The 20,953-nt window shown below is 42.7% G+C and overlaps 1 protein-coding gene across 1 annotated transcript in view; it reads right to left on the reverse strand.

Moving 5' to 3' along the window:
• Positions 1 to 20,953, reverse strand: part of ARNT2 (aryl hydrocarbon receptor nuclear translocator 2) — a 141,539-nt gene that overhangs the window by 27,459 nt on the left and 93,127 nt on the right. Inside the window, exons 9-12 of the mRNA XM_033166824.1 lie at positions 17,110 to 17,186; positions 7,560 to 7,694; positions 6,135 to 6,209; positions 2,061 to 2,206 (exon numbers count right to left, since the gene is read on the reverse strand). Of these exons, the coding sequence (XP_033022715.1) occupies positions 2,061 to 2,206; positions 6,135 to 6,209; positions 7,560 to 7,694; positions 17,110 to 17,186 (433 nt within the window). The remainder of the gene's footprint in view (positions 1 to 2,060; positions 2,207 to 6,134; positions 6,210 to 7,559; positions 7,695 to 17,109; positions 17,187 to 20,953) is intronic.

Raw genomic sequence — 20,953 nt, forward strand, 5'->3', positions numbered from 1 at the left:
AACTGATAGGCTTTCTGCCTTCTGGGGTCTAAAGTTTGCATTTATGTGAGCAGTTCAGGAATGGAACAAGCTGCCTGGGGAGAGTAAAGAACCACCGTTCTTGTACACTTCTTAAGGAATGGTTGACTTGAGTATAAGCCGAGGGCAGCTTTTAAAGCACAAAAAGTGTGCTGAAAAACTAGGCTTATACTCAAGTATATAGGTATATATAATCTGTTTCAAAAGCCTTCCTAGCTGCTTTGGCAAACCACCAGCATGCACACTGCCACCTCGCCAAGAATGCCTGACTCTTTTGAATTACAGTGGTGCCTCGCAAGACGAAATTAATTCGTTCCGCGAGTCGTTTCGTATTGCGAAAATTTCGTCTTGCGAAGCACGGTTTCCCATAGGAATGCATTGAAATTTAATTCCCATAGGAATGCATTGAAATTTTCGTCTTGCGAAGCATGACCATAGAAAAATTTGTCTTGCGAGTCACCTGAAAAATCGCGAAACCCTTTCGTCCAGCGAGTTTTCGTTGCGCGAGGCATTCGTCTTGCGGAGGTACCACTGTATATACCCAACACATGGAACCTAACAATGGGGAAATGTGAATGGACTCTCTGCACCCTTACTAGAGTAAAAAGTATTTTTACTTTTTGGTATTGATGAACTGGAAAAATAAAAATGCAGCTCCCTTTTATGACTGGATCAAAGATATGTGCAAAGTCGCTACACATGAACAGGACAAATTTAATGATATTTGCGATTCATTTTTATAAATGTCATATCAGGTTAAGGTCTAGTTAACTACAGTACCAATCCCCCCCCCCCTTTTGTAATGTACATGATATTTTTTTCTGGGTTTTCCCCCCTTCATGGATACTATTTCTTGCTGCTGCTTCTTTTTGTGTCTTATCTTACTCAGTGCACTTGTAATTTTGAACTTTTCTTTTTCAATAAAGAATATAAAACAAAAAAGAATGCCTGGCTCTGAAGGGGGATACCCTAGTCTCTTTCTCAGAGTGAGGCAATGAGAACCAGGGAAGAGAGGTGGAGATCTCATTCCTTATTAGGTTGGCTTGCAAGTGTTTCCATCATCCCATCCACTCCCTGCCTGCACTCATGATTTTTTTCTACCAACGGAGGACAATACTTGAAGGATCAGATAAAACTGTGCCATATGGTCCACTGAAAGCTTATGCCACAAATCTGCTAAGACTTTTTAAGGCACTGTATGTCCCTTTTTCAAGTTGCAGACCAGAAAACTTGGGAAATGGTTGCTGGATCTCCAAAAGCATACATGGGATTTCATAAACTTGGTAGAGTTGGGAGGGACCCCAAGGGTCATCTAGTCCAACGCCCTGCAATGCAGGAATCTCAGCTAAAGCATCCATAGCAGGTGGCCATTTGATTGTGCAAAGCAACCTTCCTTCCCAGTGTATCATTAAACAAACAAACCTCGCAGCAGGGATCAGCACCAATGGGGCTCGTTTGGACCATACGGCTTGCCTCTGGCCCTGCTGAACTCTGACACCCAGGAAAAGGAGGATCATTTCACACATTACGTTTTTTTCTAGGTGCATGTGTAACATGCCCGCCCGCCTGAGCGTACGCATTAAAATGTAAGCACGAATGGAAACACATGCATCATACAGGTACAACATGTCAGTTAAGATGGATTAGCTGAGCTGTCAAGGGAGGGACATAGCTTAGCGGTACAGCATCTCCAGTGTGCGTAGGAAGACTCATGATAAATCCTCAGCATCTCCTGGTAGGACCTAAAGAGGTCGACATCTGAAACCCCAGAGGACCACTGCCTGTCAGTTCAGACAATACTAAGCTAGTTGGACCAGTGGTCTGACTTGATATGAAAGAGTTTCCTATGTTCTTAACGACATTCAGTGAGAAGCTTGGGTTTACTGTGTCATAATACATGGAAAAGGCTTTAGCAAGGCCTAGTGCAGTCGGTATAACTTTCATCTTTAGAAAACCACAAGGAGCAGGACATAAAAGTGTTTTGGAGAGGGAAGGCAATGGGGAAAAGCTGTAAATTTAAGGGTGTGAAACACGTACTTTACTTAGTGTTGGTGCAGATGATGTACTCAATCTCGTCCGAATAAGGGTTCTGAAATGTGAAGCTGCTGGTCCGGATTAGCATCCATTCCCGGTTCTTGGTACGAAAGCGATACATCACAGACAGCACCTGTCCTTTCAGTTTAACAACTGCAGAGGCCATTGTAAAAGTCACGGAGAGAAGGTGGCAGGGGTGATATCAGTAACTGATATGGCTGTGCTCCAAGGAGCAATATATGTGATTGTAGGGGAGCCTATACAGCAAAACGGAAAGGTGCTTCTCTCCTTTTGCATAGTTTGTAGATCTTCCAGGTGATGAGGCAAGCTGCTTTTAACGCTGAAGGGTGGCTTGCCTCATCCAGGCAAAAACGGCAGAGAACATTTTGGTAGACAGATCCCTTAAGTACAGATAAGCACAAATGGCTCCTTTGTGGGCACTGGCATGGATGGGTGTTGGTACCACAGGCCCTTTTCGATATACAGTTCACAGTTCAACCTTAACACCTACTACTGTACTTATTTTTCACAGAAATAACAGACAGGGCCTATGAATCTTCAAGGCATGACCTGCCTTGGCGTAAGCCTCAGTTTCAAGATGGCCACCCACTGTGGAGTCCTTTCCTTTAGCCATTTGCATTGGGGTTTCCAAATAAGACTCATTCCATCTTGTTTACCTGAAGAGAATTCACATCCTCACAGCAAGTCATTATTATATATATTTGCATTTGTATCCTGTTCTTCCTCCCTGAAGTTCAAAGAGATTATCTGCTTCCCCCGCCCCCCTTTAAACAATCCTATGAGAGTGAGAATCGTGGCTGAATAGGAATTTTGAACCCAGGTTTCCCAGTTCCAAGTATGGAGATCTGTCTACCACACAACACTGCCTTTTTGGATTAATTGGTTGAGGGACCTGCTGTAAACTGGTTGGGGATCTATGGGTGAAGTGGAATCTTCAGTTCCAATAGAACAGGCAGAATTGGAAAGGAATTTCTTCTTCTTTTCTTTCCCAGTTCCCAGAAATTCAGGCCTGGGAGAAACACCCCCCCCCCAAGAGCTCATGCTTTATTTAAAATAAATCTCTAGCTTCAATCAGATGAGCCATATCCTTTGAACAACAACTTTCTACTGCCACACCCAACAATGGGATCGTAAAATGAAACAGAACAGTGTGCAAATGGCCAGCTGAACTGTTTCCTAACGGGTATTATTAGATAGCCATCCTCTCCAACTTTTGATACAAAATTCTCCTTGTTGTTTTTGGCCTTCAAGTGTCTCATTCAGACTTAATTTTTCCCACCCCTGACGAACAACTTTATCTTTGACAGGAAGTAAAAACCCTGAAACAGACACTGGCCAAACACTCCAAAATCCCTCACCGCACAGTCTTGCCTTAAACAGCTCCTGATAAGGCCAGCTATTCGAAAACATCTAATTTTCAGTGGCTTATTATACCCACTGTTAATCTTCTAACAACGTATTGATTGTCAGGGCCTTTGATGAGATAATCTCAGAGTTGTATCTTAAAAGGCTCCCTGCATAACAAATCACAGAAATTAAAACAAAATATTGGGAGATCAGTTGCTTTTCTGACTTTATTATTATCACCCCACTTTCATTTTTTTTTAAGCAAAAGTTGTAGCTATGGATAAATGTCCTTAATAGAACAAAACATTTCTGAGTTGTTGTTTTTTTGCAGATCTTCAGAATCAAAAGGGATGGGGAAAGGGTAGTGATCTGAGCAGAGTGGGAAAAGGTGTGCAATAGTGTGGACCCAACATGGGCTGAAAAAAGTAAGCTGGCCACCAATCTGAATGAGCAATGGTGATGTACATAGCTTGGCACTGGTAAGGAATAGCAGAACTGTTAGAATTTGAATGGTGAACAACGGCAAGAAATAGCCTGTAAAATAGCAAGCCAGCAGCAACATGAATGTGGAAAGGAAGGTGACTAAGCTATTGCACATTACCTAGGATTCAAAATACAATTGCAGTAACTATTCAAAAACTCAATCCTTGCAATAATTACACATCCCCTTTGGCTGATAAGATCCTGAATAAGCAGTGTCTCTCTTTCGCAAGGCAAAAATATTTTGGGAGAATAAACCAGGAATGGTTTTCACCCTTTATATATTGTTGGAAATACAACAGCAGGGGTTATTTAATAAGTAGCCTTGGGGTTAATTCTGCTAACTGTTTAAGTCACCAGCACCCTCTTGGTTGCCAGCGACCAGTCAGAATGCCATGGTTCTTGCTGGTGTAGCTCGCGCACTGATTGGCTGTGTAGTTCTGAGGGAGTTTCCTCCTGTATGTGCTGTTGAGTATCTTCCTGCTGTGAACTAGGCATGAATCCCTAAGAAATATAAAACCTCTCTGCTTAATGAATCCCTAAGAAATATAAAACCTCTCTGCTTATTCGTCCTCCTATTATTTACTCTACCCGGTTTACTTTATCCAGTTTCCTCTGAACTTCATTTGCGTTTTTCAAGCCACTCTGCTAACTTATATAACCCATTAAAATTAGCCGTCCACATTTCAACTGGAAAATTTGAATTCCAGTAACCGTCCGAAGTCAATACATAGTACTCGCTGTTAAATATGGCAAGAAAAGCATCTGGAAGGTGTGACTGGTAACATGCCAAACTGCTTGGCAAAACACATGCTGGATCAATCAGATTCAATTTGTCGTACAATGACATGAATTCTGATTATATATCACTGGTGCTCTAGAAACCCAAAACTAGGCTTGGAATTGCTTCCACATGTTTGTATGTTTCTGCTGGAGAATCTTTATGCTACATTTGAATTCTTTGTATTGAAAGCCAAAATATTCAGAAACTATACATTTATTCGTGGTGATTTTAAGTAAACAACTTTTAAAAAAAATCAATTATATCGTAGGGGTGGTATTTTCTAAACATGTTAATTGACAGCTTAAGTATGTTTGGCCCTGTTTAAATTGGCAGGGAAACACCCACTGACTCCTGCAACGAGAGTTGAGCCAACACAGCATTTATTTCAAAACGTTGCCTTTTATAAAATTTGGTCTACAGCCTCAAGTAGCAACAAGGGACAGTGACCTCTTCGTGGTGGCTCCAAAGCAATGGAACTCCTTCTGCAGGGATGCCCGCCTCAGTTCTCCCCTTATGGCCTTTAGGGATATTCTTACTGTTCTTTTATGGCAGGGGTGAGGAACCTGTGGCCCTCCAGAGGTTGTTGGACTCCAACACTCAATGGATTCAGCCAGCATGGCCAACGCTCAGGGATGATAGCAGTTGAATCCCAGTAACATTAGCAGAGTCACGGGTTCCTCCTCTTTGGTTTATTACAACTGCTTTTAGCCATTTCTGCCAATGGATTCCATTTGTTTTAGAAAATGTCTAAGGAAACACAATGTATGACATGACCTCAATATGTTGCGAGTTTCCTTGTCTCCATGGGCCAATGATGTGGGATGGGAAGGGGATAATTCAGAGCACAATGACATTGCATCACATGTTAAATTCCATCAGATGGTATTTGGTAGACCTACACTGTGGCTTGGCATGATGTAACCTAGACTATTGACTTGGCACAGGCCACTGGTCAATTTTCTTTTTTCTTTTTTTTTACAAATGAACATGGATTCATACTTGATTTTTCCACATGGAAGCCCAACACTGCAGTTGCTGCACCACACTGGTACTTAATATTCAAACTACAAGCCGGTGTTGTTGCTTCAATGTGATACCAACCCCTTAGTGCCACCACTGGTGTAAACACCACGTGTGTAATGTGATTGTACAATGATTGTTTAAGGTAGTAATCCAACAGCCATTTGTGTGTTTATAAAAGCTAATGTGATTCATGAGTGAGTCTGTTTTAGGATTTTAGCATTAACAGAGAGAGAGAGGACCCAGGCTACCTAATATACCCATTTTTCTTGTTATTATAACCAAGGGTTATATATTTGTCTGTCTATATTATAGTTATATATGTATAATGTATCTATACACTTGGATAACACAACACCAACAGTGCTGGTGTTAAAAGTAGTATAGAGCAGGATGGGGAATGAGGCTCAGTTTCTAGGTAAAACATTACCTGCTGGAAGCTCTCTCTTAAATGGCTTTGATCTTCTGGATGGCAGAATTCTATAATGTCTTTGCCCAAAAGGTCCTAGTAAAGCATCCACAAAAGGAGAAAAAAACAGCAATGTAAAAATGACAAACCAGTTTCCAGACTCCATAGGGCATCAGATAAGCTTCAGTATCAGTATAGCTACTATAGATAGACCCAGAGACAAAATGCAACAGTCACTCTAAGCAGGATTTGTATTCTTTCAGCCTTAAGACCTATGCAGTGAGAGTACTATTATTATTTTTACTTTACAGCTACTTTTCTTCCAAGTAGTTTAAGATGGCATACATGGTTCTTCCTTCTCCCCCATTTCATCCTCAGAACAACCATGTGGTGTAAGTTAGGCTGAGGGGAAAGTAACTGGCTCAAAGTCACCCAGTGAACTTCATGACTTGAGTCGGGATTTGAACTCTGGTCTCCCAAGGTCCTAGTCCAACACTCTAACCCAGGGGTTGTCAACCTGGTTCCTACCACCCACTAGAGGGCATTTCAGTTTTCTAGGTGGGCGGTAGGGGGTTCTACGGCACAAGCTGAATCCTCCTTCCATCGAGCACTGGTGGGCATTAAGGAAATTTTGCCATCAAGAAAGATGCATTAGTGGGCGGTAGGTATAAAAATGTTGACTCTCTAACCAATACTTCACACTGACTGTATTCTGCAGTAAATTGCACCAATACGCTAATTTATATGTATAGATGCCTCTGGGAAATCAAGATGGTGGGTGGCTGAGGTCTCATCAGAACTGTGCTTTATGGTGCACCCAAAAGCAGTTTTTAAAAAGTGGGGAAGGAGTAGGAATGTTGGGGGCCCCTGTAAAAGACCCAGGGTTTGGAAAGGCTTGCATTCAGTTAGGGTCCCATATGTCAGTCTGCATTTATTGGTGCAGAAAGTATTGATCTGATGTGTAGAGATCTTTCCTATTCTAATTAATTCAAGAGGGTTCTGGAAGTTTCTCTGTGTGAAAGAAAGAAGCAGAAGGTTCATGATGTTTGGGTTGTTCCTTCAGAGAAGCTGAGTACAGCTGGTTTAAAGATTCTAAGAGCTGTTATGTAGAGTTGTGATATTCCCTGAAGCGCAAATCCAGACAAAGTTGTTGAGGCCCCCCCCCCCCGCTTTATTTTTATATTTTCTTGAAGTTTTTGAACATGTTTTGGGAACATCTCCCTCCCAAATCTATGTTTTTGGCCTTTTAAAAAATTATTAGCCCCTCTTGCCATACATCCGGGTTTCCTCGGACATTTTGCTGATTTGCCGAAAATCCACCCAGACGCCATTTTCCTGCCCGATTCCCGGACATGTCTGGGAGGACCCGGATGTATAGCAGCCCTACATTAGGAGACCTCTACTTCTCCCGCAGAGCGACAGTTCCCACAAAGGTAATGAGCAGACCTGGGGTTGATAGCCAATGACACTAATGCATCTTGGATCCACAAAGGTGATGATTCCGTCTGAGTTGTGTCTGGACAAGAATTCCGTGGGGACAGACATTCCATTCATGTCCATGCACATCGGAGAGCTGGTAACCTGGGGGGAACAATATGAGAGGCTGAATTCCAGGGAAAAGGAAGAAGATCTCCAAGTAGAGTCTGATTTCTGCCTGCAATAATATCCCAGTTTTTAAACTTTCATCCCAGTCATGTGATTTCCCTCCTACAGCAGGTAACACCATTCAAACACATAAGCAAAAAAGTACAAGGGATATCTAGCTTCCAGCAGAATTAAGAAAGAATAATTCACAGGCCGTTTTCAAGTTGCACTGTTCCAAGTGTCTCACACAGTAAACAAATACCACACAGAAATAAATCTTAAGTCAACACACTTATTATAAGATGATTAGGACTCTCAGGATGTCAAGTGTTTATCTGAAACATCAAAGTAAAGTGGTTTTGTTTAAAATAATCAATGGTCTTTGAAAGCGATCTAAATAAACCCTGGAGTTGAATTTTAAAATAGTTTTATTACACTTTGAGCTATGCAAACTGTAATCAACCACATAAAATAAAAGTCAAAGAGTTTTTTTATATATAAAAACATTGTATGCAGTGTTTTCATGTTCACATTGCCTCACATTTACACACAATATTTCTTACTGTTTTAAAACCTGCAGGCAGAGGTGGAACTCTCACTCAGCTACTCTAGAGCAGGGGTTGCAAAAATGGCACCCACAGCGGGAAATTCATCTGCAGAAGCCTTCTCAGGTCCCCACAGGGTCCCTTCCCCTCAATGAAATTAGGCTTGAAAGAATCATTCTTTTGTAGCCAACATAATGGGTGGTGTTGGGGTATTTGGTTGTGAGAGGAGGAAGGTGTGGCGTCCACAGCAGTTTCTCCAGTTTGCAAATGTGCCCACAGGCCCCAAAAGCTTGGTGACCCCTGCTCTAGAGGACTGGGCCGTTGCTGGTGAGGACCTAACCCTTTGTGCTGTCCAAATGTACTTCACATTAACGGAGGCACTTTGAGCAGAACTTCCCAGGCTGAACACAACTTCTTCTCTGCCCCAAAGCAGCTCATGGGATAGAAGTGCGACTTCCTTCATCCATGCCTTCCTCCAAGGAATGCAAGGATCATGTTGCAACTAATGGCTGCAACTGAGGGTATAGCTACATTCAAACAATGCAAAAAACGAGCCAAGGTGAGACTTGAACTCATATGCTCTCCCCATCCTGCCTTCTGCATGCAATAACTATAGAGGGTCCCACTTCTGTTTTTAAACAATCTACAGTTCCATGTAACTTCCAAACTCAGGGAAGTGTGAGTTGTTTAAATTATGGTTAGTATTCATTAGCCACAACTGAACTGTGGTTACAGATCCTGGCTTGTTCTGACATCATGGTTTAAATAAACCACAGTCCCCAGAATTTGGGCATCATGCAGAACTGTGGACAGTTTAAAACTGAATGTGGGTGAAAGAGGAGAAGGAAGGAGGAAGCTCACCGTGGCCTGTGTGTATTTCATATTTAATTTTTTAAAAAAAGGACAAAGTATAGACAGCCCTGGCTGATAGCATATTTAAAGAGCAGTCCACTCTAACCCTTTCTTGTGGCAGCAACATGGCCACTCAAGAGTTCTGGGAGTGCAAAGGACTTTACGATGAAATCAGCAATTTGTTTTTCAAGCTGCAAGCAATATCTCTTTCCTATGACCGCTTCTCCATACCCCACAGTGCCAGATCGGTTTTTCAGGTACAGACAGCACGTACAATGTTCCTTTCCTTTCCTTAAAACTGTCCCCTAAACAGCAAGTGTCAGGATGTCAGTCTAAGGAAAAACAAGACTTCCAGCTGAATGATTTACTTCCTGGGGGAAAAGAGTTCATCATTTCTGCTCCCTCCAACTTCTCTGCAATTAAACCTGCCCTTATCCCATCGCATGCCATGATCTCCTCGGCTGCTCACAGTGAGCCTTATATAAGAGATGTTTGGTTGCTCCATATGGACAACAGTTTGTTTTGGCAGCTGTATCATCTGCAAAACACCCACAATGGCTCCCTTCATCTCCATTACTTTGGGATCTTCAAGTGTGATTAAGACCACAGTGCAAAGGTGCACTTCCTTGGAAGTACGAATGGGAGAGGAATTCGATTGTTTGCATTTCAGTGAGAAATCATCTATTTTGCACTTCTCAAACCAACATGTGAACTGAAACACAACTACCCTTAAAAATTTGCACTTAGAATCATAAGAATTGGAAGGGATCCCAAGGGGTTTCTGGTCCACCTCCAAGCAATGCAGGAATCTCAACTAAAGCATCCATAACAGATGACCATCTAATCTCTGCTTAAAAACCTCCAAGGAAGGTAGGAACTTCTCCAAGTTTTGCAATGCAGCTCTTCAGCTAAAAGGTGTGTACAAAAATACATGTATCAGTGAAAATATATATACTGTATATAAACACATTATATTTTGGTTAATTGCTTGAAAAATACATACGCCAGTCAAAACTGCATAGAAAAATATGCGCGATAAGAAAAAAGTGCACTAAAATCTCAAGATTTTAATGAGGTTTGATGAGGAAATGTGGAAAACTGAATTTAAGATTGGAAAATTTGGGAGAAGTGAAATTGACCTTCGTCCATTCCTACTTGGAAGTCAGCTCTTCCAAAACCAGTGGGTGCAATAACCGAACCAAGCCCTTTTCAGTTGCACGTCTAAGGTGCCACCCATACTGATGCTTTTTGAGGGATTGCTGTGTCGCGGGCCCTTCGCCCTGTACAGCCCACCCCCGGACGTTTTACGGTCTATGAGTGCTGCACCAACGACAAACAGTCCCCAGCTGCCGCCCTTCAGACTACTAGCTGGATCCTGCTTACTCCATTCACCACAGACGAGGATATTGTGAACTAAAAAGATGTTTATTGCGTACAAAGCTTGTGGTTGCTGATAAATAAAAGGTTGTTCAATAAGCTAAAAACAGTTGTCCTATACCGGCCTAATACCTCTAAATATTACCGGCCTAATACCTCTAATAGTAAACTAAATATCAATAACAACGCGTTTCACAATCTCTTTATCCTCTCTGCTAACATCCACCTAAGACTCTAAACTCCCAGCTCTATCTCTTGACTCACACTTCAACTCCAACTCTAACTCCCCGCACTTAACTACCTCCTCCTGCCCACACTTCAACTGCCTTACTGCCCACTGGGAGGGGTTTTATACCCAGGCTAAGCCCGCCCCTGAGGGTTCTAACTGTCAGAACATTTAACCCCTACCTGGCATGAGGCTAGTTCTCCACATACCTCCCCTTTTTAGGTTTGTATCAGAGGAGTTACTAGCCAAAGTATCCCTCTGATACAAACAACATTTTTAAACATCGCTATATACATTTCCTAAACAAACATTTTATAACTCTTACCTATATTACCTAACTATGGCATAATATTACATCTTCAGTAAAAGTACATATAGTTGTGAACATTATATACAATAGTTCATGCAGCATTAGGTCTTTATTGCAAGAAAAACCGTAACTGTCCATTTTAACCTTTGCCTTTGGGTCTTCATTATAAGGCGTCTGCGATGATGTTTAGGATCCTTTCACGCTCCTTATCGTCCTTAACCGTCGCAAGAAGTATCTTTCTCGGGGCACCAGTCTTTTCTCTGCCAAACGTGATGGGATGTAAGCTGTCTTCCCTGGCCAGATGACACAGTCCCATTCCAATCTCTGCACTCGAGGCGTCTGTAACGATTGTGGATCCCAAGCTGGGTAGAGTCCTTGTTTCTCAGGGCCAAAAGCGCTCTTAGTTCAACCCTCCCTCCTTCAGGATCTCTGTTAAATGTTTACGCTCGCGGACTTGTACACACATCTCCAGGTCATCATAAGCTGCATAAACACTGGTTGTCGGGCTTTTAAATGCACTGGGAACTATTTTCAGAAGTTTGTGTATATCTTCTTTTTTAGTCAGCTTGCTGAAGCTTTCTAGACAAGCGTGATCACCTAATAAAAATAGGCTAAAAAGCTCTGATTGCTTATTGCTCATAGCAATCCCTTGTTGTCAGTTCATCTTTGGTCTGTATTGATTTATCAGTTCCCACTTCGAGCAATTTGAAGACTATTTTTATGCCTTTGACGTGGTAGCCCTGTTAATGCTGTGTAACCACATTCATTTTGGACATTTATTTGCGTTGCATGAGCAGCAGGGTACCCATCCTCCCACCACACAATCTCTAGTGTAGGAAACACTTTCACTTTCATAGAAAGTCGATGGGACCCCATGCCAGCTATAACTTCCAGTACGTCTTTCTTTCTATCTTTCCAACTGATGAGTGGTTTATCATAAATTTGACTAGTTGTTCTAACTGATCTCACAGATAGGTCACTGGTCATATTGCAGGTAGACACTCCTTTACCAATATCACAGGCTTTTTCAACAACGTGACTATTGTAGTCTAGATTGGGTTCATGGTTTAGTGACTGGGTTGGGTTTATCATATTCACCTGCATGACCCGCCTCCCTTCACCATGCTGAATTATATTGTTTATATCATTCATTTTTGGAACGATCTTACAAGGACCTTCCCCTGTCAGTTGTAACTTGTCACTGTTTATTGGTCTGATTAATAAAATATCTTGTCCTGGCTCAAAAGATCTCTCAGGTGCTTTTTGTCATACCAAACTTTCTGTTTGTGTTGAGCAACCTTGCACTGTTCTTGTAATTGGCAAGTATGGCACGTTCGACAAAATAACCTTATTTGCTTGCCCATCCCAGGCCAAAAGAAATTTTGGGACACCCTTTGTTTGGTTCTGGTGATTCCCAAGTGACCTCCAAAGATACTGCCATGTGCATGTTGTATTATCTTGGTTCTGAATTCAGTAGGTACTATCAGTTGCCTGTGGATCTCATTACCCCCTCTATTAGGCTTTAAAAGAATCTCCCTGTATAGCAACCCATTGTTGACTATAAACCGCTCCGGGCTTTCAGGGGTTAATACTGTATTCACGGCTGTGGCTTGAAAATATTTCTGTAAATCTGTATCTAGTTTCTGCTTGGCTGCAAAACTAGCTGCTTGACTATTTGTAACTGGCATTATACTTGTATCTTGTGTCAGTTCAGCAATTGTATCAGGCCTTTCCTCCTGAGGTAACTGTCGCAGTTTTTGTGCCCTAGTTATTACAAATGCACTCTGTACATGGTCAAGGAGATCCCACCCGATTAACATTGGAGCTGGGATTTCTGGTGAAACTGCTACTTGCCATTTTCCAGACCATTGTTTATATGTCAGATTAACTAATGCGACTGGCAAGATTTCTGGCTGTTTTGATATTCCTTTTAAACTGATTGTTTTGCCTTTAATAAAGTCTTCTGGCTTTAACAAATCAGGATGTACAATACTAATCTGAGACCCTGTGTCTTTTAAGCCTTTATATTGTTTACCATTCACCCAAATTTCTTCTCCTGTTTTGTGTAATAGCATGTCATCTTGTTGAATTATATAGCACCTCACAACTTGGGCCACTGGTAACTCATCAGCCTCTGACTGGGCCTCGGTTGCCGTGGCAACCATGTTGGCAGTTGGCTCTGTCTCCACAGTTTGGACACAATATGTCTGCTTCTGAGGGATATTATTTGCACTCTTAGTTCTGATTTCAGTTCTACAGTCCAGTTGTCTATGGCCTTTTTTCCCACATTGCCAACAGATTAATTCAGGCCTTTTACCCTCACTATATTTATTTACTTTTCCCTCAGTCCCCCCCGTTGTCATAGGCGTGTTATGGGGAACATTTGCATTGGCGGGAAAAATTTTCTTGGCCGTTTCTGTGGTAAACTTTGTGGGCTGTTGCATTCTCTTAAATTTATTTGTTTCCCACTGTTTGTCCTTATATTTTGGGGCATCATAAGCGTGTTCTCGGATTTCATTTATTTCATCTGCCAGATTAGCAGCTTCCCGGATGGTTTTAGGTCGTCTTTCTTTAATTAAATACTTCAGATGGGTATTAATCGTGTCATAAAATTGTTCTAATGCGAACACCTCTTTTATTTTCGCCACAGAATCAGCACCCTCCTGTTCTAGCCACTTGTTTAAATAATTTGTAGTTTTAGCTCCTAGTTGAGCAAATGTTTCCTCACGCACTTTTGTTATTGTTCTAAATTTTTGTCTCAGTTGTTCTGCAGTAATTCCGAAGACATAAACCAACCGTTTAAATGCTTCAAAATCTTTAGATTGATCAGATGGCATTTGAGAATAAATCTCTGTTAATGTTCCACTAATACGCGCTCTCAGTATTTGCATTTTCCTCATCTTTTACTTCAAAATCTTCGCAAGCCCTCTCAAAAGAAATGATAAACGCTTCAGGATCGTCTTTATCTTTGAAGTCAGGGAATCTTTTTAAATCCACCCTGCTAGGATTTTGTGTGGAACTATTGTTGTTGTTTCTATTTTCTACAGCTGATAATTCAAGTCTTTTCATTTCTAATAAATATTCTCTTTCTTCCCGTTCTCTTTCTCTCTCAATAGCTAAGGTCATTTCTCTTCTCTTTCAGTTCTCTCTCTTTGCCTCAGCTTGGAACTTAATTCTAATTCCTTCAGTTTATATTCTTGTTCTAACTTCCATTTCTCAAATTCCTCTGAGGCTTTAAAACTAGTCCCCTCAGCAGGATTTTTGTTAACTGTTTCAGTACTGGTTTCTTCCATCTGGGAACCCCATTTTCGTCTTCAGAGCTTTCTACTTGTGAGTCCTAAGAGCTGTTTTTGTCTTCCTAGGTGGCATTTTCTATTTATTTGGTGGTATTATTTCTGTACTTAAAGCAAGGATGTTTCAGTTAAACTATTTCTTCAGGCTCAGTTTCCCCAGTTTAGGTCCAAAGTCACGCCTAAAGTTACCTCAGTGCACTTTATCCAGCATACTTTTCCGACCTCTCACTATAAACCTTTCTGCCTGAAAATAGTTTTCAAACGCAAAGTATCTTTGTAACTCTCTCACAATCTCACAGTCTTAGGCGCTATCACACCACACCCTAGGGCCAGGTAATTCCTCTCTGAATTCCCCTTCCTCCCTTTCCAGGTGTATGCGATCCCCTTCCTGACTAGATTGTAGAGTCTCACAGAAGTTTGCTTAAATCGTCTTTAAGCCTCACACTTTCACACAATGCGTCACCCTTAAATCTTTCTTGTACCTTGGCACTTCTTGCCAACACTTTAGATCTTTGATCTCAACGTGACCACCACTTTATGACTATCTTTCGTCCCGCCGCTGCCACCACTTTAATGTCGCGGGCCCTTCGCCCTGTACAGCCCACCCCCGGACGTTTTACGGTCTATGAGTGCTGCACCAACGACAAACAGTCCCCAGCTGCCGCCCTTCAGACTACTAGCTGGATCCTGCTTACTCCATTCACCACAGACGAGGATATTGTGAACTAAAAAGATGTTTATTGCGTACAAAGCTTGTGGTTGCTGATAAATAAAAGGTTGTTCAATAAGCTAAAAACAGTTGTCCTATACCGGCCTAATACCTCTAAATATTACCGGCCTAATACCTCTAATAGTAAACTAAATATCAATAACAACGCGTTTCACAATCTCTTTATCCTCTCTGCTAACATCCACCCTAAGACTCTAAACTCCCAGCTCTATCTCTTGACTCACACTTCAACTCCAACTCTAACTCCCCGCACTTAACTACCTCCTCCTGCCCACACTTCAACTGCCTTACTGCCCACTGGGAGGGGTGTTTTATACCCCAGGCTAAGCCCGCCCCTGAGGGTTCTAACTGTCAGAACATTTAACCCCTACCTGGCATGAGGCTAGTTCTCCACATGCTGTATTCATATTTTTCACAAATGCAACTGTCACTCAGGGGTAATTGTGCATTTCTTCATCATGCAACTGTGTGACACACATCGCTGACGGTTATAAAACCTGTGCGGGCAGTGGGTGGTGTTTGAAAGGTATTTTTTACGCAACACGGTCATTTGTGTATAGAATGTGCCAGCCTTTTCCTGCTTTCCCCGCTTAATGCATGTGCACTTCAACATAACTATTTAATATTAAATGAATATTGAGGTGATTCTCAGGCTGAGCCCCCTGCTTGTCCTCAATAAGGAGGATGTGATTTGGGTTAGGTTGCAGGAGTGTAGGAAGAGCATGGTGTACTTTTGTGTTCCTTGGCTTCATTTTTGCCGCTGGGAGAAGGACCTGCACATAGCTATTATCAATCCGTCCGTACGGACAATCGAAAAATTGGGTACGTAATGTATGGTACAATGCACTAATGAACACTCACCACAAACATAATCTGTAGCACCGGCAACATTTTCCATTTGTGATTTCTGACCGCAGAGAACTGTGCAATACAGAGTGTGTTGAAAAAAGACCCCCTGCCTGCCAAAAGGAGGAGGAACTTGGAATACAATCACAAACATCCCCCTCCTCTCCCCAGCGAACAGTGAAGGTTTAGGGAAATGGGCTTCAAATTAAGCACAGCTGCAGAGGTCCACACTGAGAAGCAGCATCCCCACCAAAAATTCAATAAAAAATACGGCCACCTTCAAGTTGTTAAGATCAAGAGAGATGATAAAACATCCATCCCATAGATTCACTCTCAGCCGCCTGAGCTTAAAGTTTAAAAGATGGGAGTGGAAAGGAAAGGGGTGGGAATGATGGCAAATCGGTTGGGCAGGACTGTGTGGTTGGTTCACGTGGAAGTACAACGAGAACACAAGTAAAACAGCCAGCATAAAACATCTTCTGAAGAATCCATGTAAAACAGGGGTCCCCAACCTACGGCCCATGGGCCAAAAGCGGCCCATGAATCACCCCGAACTGAGCCACCCGCTTGGTGCACCCCTGTGCGCTGCTCTAAACCAGTGTGGTGCGGGGACTCTCTTCCGCGGCTCCGGAAATCGCTTCTGCGCATGCCCAGCTGCCGGAAATCGCGTCTGCACATGTCCACGGCACCGGAAATCGCTTCTGTGCATGCTCAGAAGCCCAGAATCACACCTGCACAGGCGGGATTTCCAGCGTCTGGGAATGCGCAGATGCAATTTCCAGTGCCACTGACATGCACAGATGCGATTTCCGGCATCACACTGCGCCGGCCCATGGAGGATCTCCGCGGGAGTGATCCGGCCCATGTCCGGTAAGCCTTGCCGACCCCTGATGTGAAAAGTAGCTTCGTCTTACAATTAACTGCATCTCATGTGGAAGCACCAGTATAACAGTTCCACACACACAAGCTAAGGTGCTGCCCTCCAAGGATGAAGCCACCTGTTTTGTATAATCAGGGACAAGTTAACGACTGCTGCCAACGCAATGAGTATGAAAGCCTTTACTTTCAAACAGGCAGGATTAATGATCAGGGTATTTGAAAGGGCACTGTTGGATTTCGACAACCTCTTGTGAAGGCCTGTTGATCACATCATAGGTGAGATTTGATGTGGAGTTCCAGTGGTCCATGGCATAAACCATACAGACACCTTTGAAAACATTTTAAAGCATTTACCTGAAGCCTCCCAATTGCCACCAGGCAATATTTGCTGCCTTGTCCCACCTCGGCATCTTCTTCTGGTATAGTCATTCCTAACAACAACAACAACAAAATAATAATAATAATAATTTTACTGTTACACAGTTTTTTTAAAAAAAAACATTTGTACACTGTGAATAAGGTGATAAGAGGCTTTCAAGGTTTATTTTGGTTTAAGATAAGCACAGAGAAAGTCAGGGAACGAAGGAAATAATCCAGCAGAGGCTGGGTATTTCCTTTTCTTTTATGGGGTTCCCACTTCACGCTAGCAGTTTATATAGCAACACATTTTCGCAAAAATTATTTTCATTTTAATTAAGTGCTAGCTGTTGCATTTCAGCTGGTTTAATGTATTTTGTTGACGTCCGAAGTTTGCAAGCCAAACTGACGTGGTCAGAAATAAGCATCGCTGTGATCAATGAAGATTGCTCCCAGGGTGCATTCGTGTATCACACTTGCTTCATTAGGGCACTTTTGTTTTTGTTTTTTTGCTTTTACTGTAGAACAAGAACTCTGCATTTTCTTTAAAAAAAAAAAGAAAAAAAAAGGGATCACCAACATATTCTGTCATACCGAAAAGGAACCAGCAAACTGAAAAAATATGTGGGTGTTTCATTACGCTTTGTGTGTTTCCAACCTTTTAAACAGGATTTTATGTTCTAAACATGAAAAGAATTGAAAGGCATTCCAGAATACTATTTTTGGTGCCTCGGGGTTGCACAAACAGGCGATGTTGGGTACATTAGCTGCCCACTAGTTTTCTAAATCTTTAACTAATCAGATTACCCAAAATGTGTTTTGGGGCCATAAACTTCCTACAAATGCTTGAGTGATTCTAAGCTATTTAAAGCCCCATTCCCCAGAGTTTCTTAGATTCACGTCGCACAAGAGTTATGAATTGCTCAGAAACATGTTGTTGTTGTTCAGTCGTTCAGTCGTGTCCGACTCTTCGTGACCCCATGGACCAGAGCACGCCAGGCACGCCTATCCTTCACTGCCTCCCGCAGTTTGGCCAAACTCATGTTAGTAGCTTCGAGAATACTGTCCAACCATCTCATCCTCTGTCGTCCCCTTCTCCTTGTGCCCTCAATCTTTCCCAACATCAGGGTCTTTTCTAAGGAGTCTTCTCTTCTCATGAGGTGGCCAAAGTACTGGAGCCTCAACTTCAGGATCTGTCCTTCTAGTGAGCACTCAGGGCCGATTTCCTTGAGAATGGATAGGTTTGATCTTCTTGCAGTCCATGGGACTCTCAAGAGTCTCCTCCAGCACCATAATTCAAAAGCATCAATTCTTCGGCGATCAGCCTTCTTGATGGTCCAGCTCTCACTTCCGTACATTACTACTGGAAAAACCATAGCTTTAACTATACGGACCTTTGTCGGCAAGGTGATGTCTTTGCTTTTTAAGATGCTGTCTAGGTTTGTCATTGCTTTTCTCCCAAGAAGCAGGCGTCTTCTAATTTCGTGACTGCTGTCACCATCTGCAGTGATCATGGAACCCAAGAAAGTGAAATCTCTCACTGCCTCCATTTCTTCCCCTTCTATTTGCCAGGAGGTGATGGGACCAGTGGCCATGATCTTAGTTTTTTTGATGTTGAGCTTCAGACCATATTTTGCGCTTTCCTCTTTCACCCTCATTAAAAGGTTCTTCAATTCCTCCTCACTTTCTGCCATCAAGGTTGTATCATCAGCATATCTGAGGTTGTTGATATTTTTTCCGGCAATCTTAATTCCGGTTTGGGATTCATCCAGCCCAGCCTTTCGCATGATGAATTCTGCATATAAGTTAAATAAGCAGGGGGACAATATACAGCCTTGTCGTACTCCTTTCCCAATTTTGAACCAATCAGTTATTCCACATCCAGTTCTAACTGTAGCTTCTTGTCCCACATACAGATTTCTCAGGAGATGGATGAGGTGATCAGGCACTCCCATTTCTTTAAGAACTTGCCATAGTTTGCTGTGGTCGACACAGTCAAATGCTTTTGCGTAGTCAATGAAGCAGAAGTAGATGTTTTTCTGGAACTCTCTAGCTTTCTCCATAATCCAGTGCATGTTTGCAATTTGGTCTCTGGTTCCTCTGCCCCTTCGAAATCCAGCTTGCACTTCTGGGAGTTCTCGGTCCACGTACTGCTTAAGCCTGCCTTGTAGAATTTTAAGCATAACCTTGCTAGCGTGTGAAATGAGTGCAATTGTGCGGTAGTTAGAGCATTCTTTGGCACTGCCCTTCTTTGGGATTGGGATGTAAACTGATCTTCTCCAATCCTCTGGCCACTGCTGAGTTTTCCAAACTTGTTGGCATATTGAGTGTAGCACCTTAACAGCATCATCTTTTAGGATTTTAAATAGTTCAGCTGGAATATCATCACTTCCACTGGCCTTGTTGTTAGCAAGGCTTTCTAAGGCCCATTTGACTTCACTCTCCAGGATGTCTGGCTCAAGGTCAGCAACCACACTACCTGGGGTGTATGAGACCTCTATATCTTTCTGGTATAGTTCCTCTGTGTATTCTTGCCACCTCTTCTTGATGTCTTCTGCTTCTGTTAGGTCCTTTCCACTTTTGTCCTTAATTGTGGTAACATACTCAGAAACATACTTTGGCATATTAGTCAAGTGGATTAGAAAGCAAGCCAGTATTTTGAAAAGAAATTCAATTCAAAGTATTTTAATCTCTTCTATATGGGCAGTAGTGTATGTGTGTGTGTGTGTGTGTGTGTGTGTAATAGAGAGAGGAAGGGAAGGAGGGAGGGAGGATTTGGGGCCCCCATGTGCACAGCACCCTCACCTGGAAGAACCAGGCCATGCAAACAGAATTCTCTTGCATCTGAATTTTGAATATTCTGTGCAAAGTGGAAATTGGAGCACTATAAGTCTGGTGGCCCCTCTTGCTGGTTGTGGGGCCCTGGCATTGCCCAATGCTCTCCCTTAAATATCGGGCAACAACATACACGTTGGCAGATTTGGCATGGGTGGAGCTGGTTGAGAGGTAACAACAGCAGGTTCTACATGTGGGTTTCCGACAGGCATCTGGTTGGCTCCTATGAGAACAGGGTGCTGGACTAGTTGGGTCGTCGATCTGATCCAGCAGTGCCTTGGCAAACGTGTGAGCCTTTGGCATAAGTTGAAGAGCAAGAAGTAAAGGACAGTTATTCTTCAAAGTTACATGAATGTTTTGTGACCAGGTGGAATGGTTGCATGTCAAGGACCCGATCCCTCCCCCAGAGAAAGAAGACACAAGACACCATATGTAAGGTTCAAATTGGGCAAATAAACGACCACAACTTTATTGGTTATGGATGTTGAGCGGTATTGGCTTAGGCATTGGATCAGCCGACTCTATCCGACTCCAGTACGTCGTGCTGGCAGTCCGGGAAGGGTTAACCACAGATGGGTGAGCCCCTGCTGCTGCACATCAGCTAGGGACTCACCCTGCGATCACCGGCATGGGGCGTGCCTGGGGCCCTCACCTTCCACGGCTCCGGACAGTGGCCACGCCCCACCAAACTCCTTTACCGAAGTACCCTTCAGCCATTTGGGGGGAAGTGATGGCCAGTCCTCCCCCCCCCACCTTTCTAACCTACCCTAAAATCCAATGCCTAATCCGCCAAACCAGCAGTGCTCTTATACAGCTAGTGCCTTGGCAAACGTGTGAGCCTTTGGCATAAGTTGAAGAGCAAGAACTAAAGGACAGTTATTCTTCAAAGTTACATGAATGTTTTGTGACCAGGTGGAATGCTTGCTGAGGGTAGCAATTCTGGAAGAGGAGGAGCCATGTGGCGTAATGGTAAGTTTAGTGAGCTGGTGTGATATACAGTGGTACC

This window comes from Lacerta agilis, chromosome 13 (assembly GCF_009819535.1).
Source record: "Lacerta agilis isolate rLacAgi1 chromosome 13, rLacAgi1.pri, whole genome shotgun sequence".
In the NCBI taxonomy this organism is placed as follows: Eukaryota; Metazoa; Chordata; class Lepidosauria; order Squamata; family Lacertidae; genus Lacerta; species Lacerta agilis.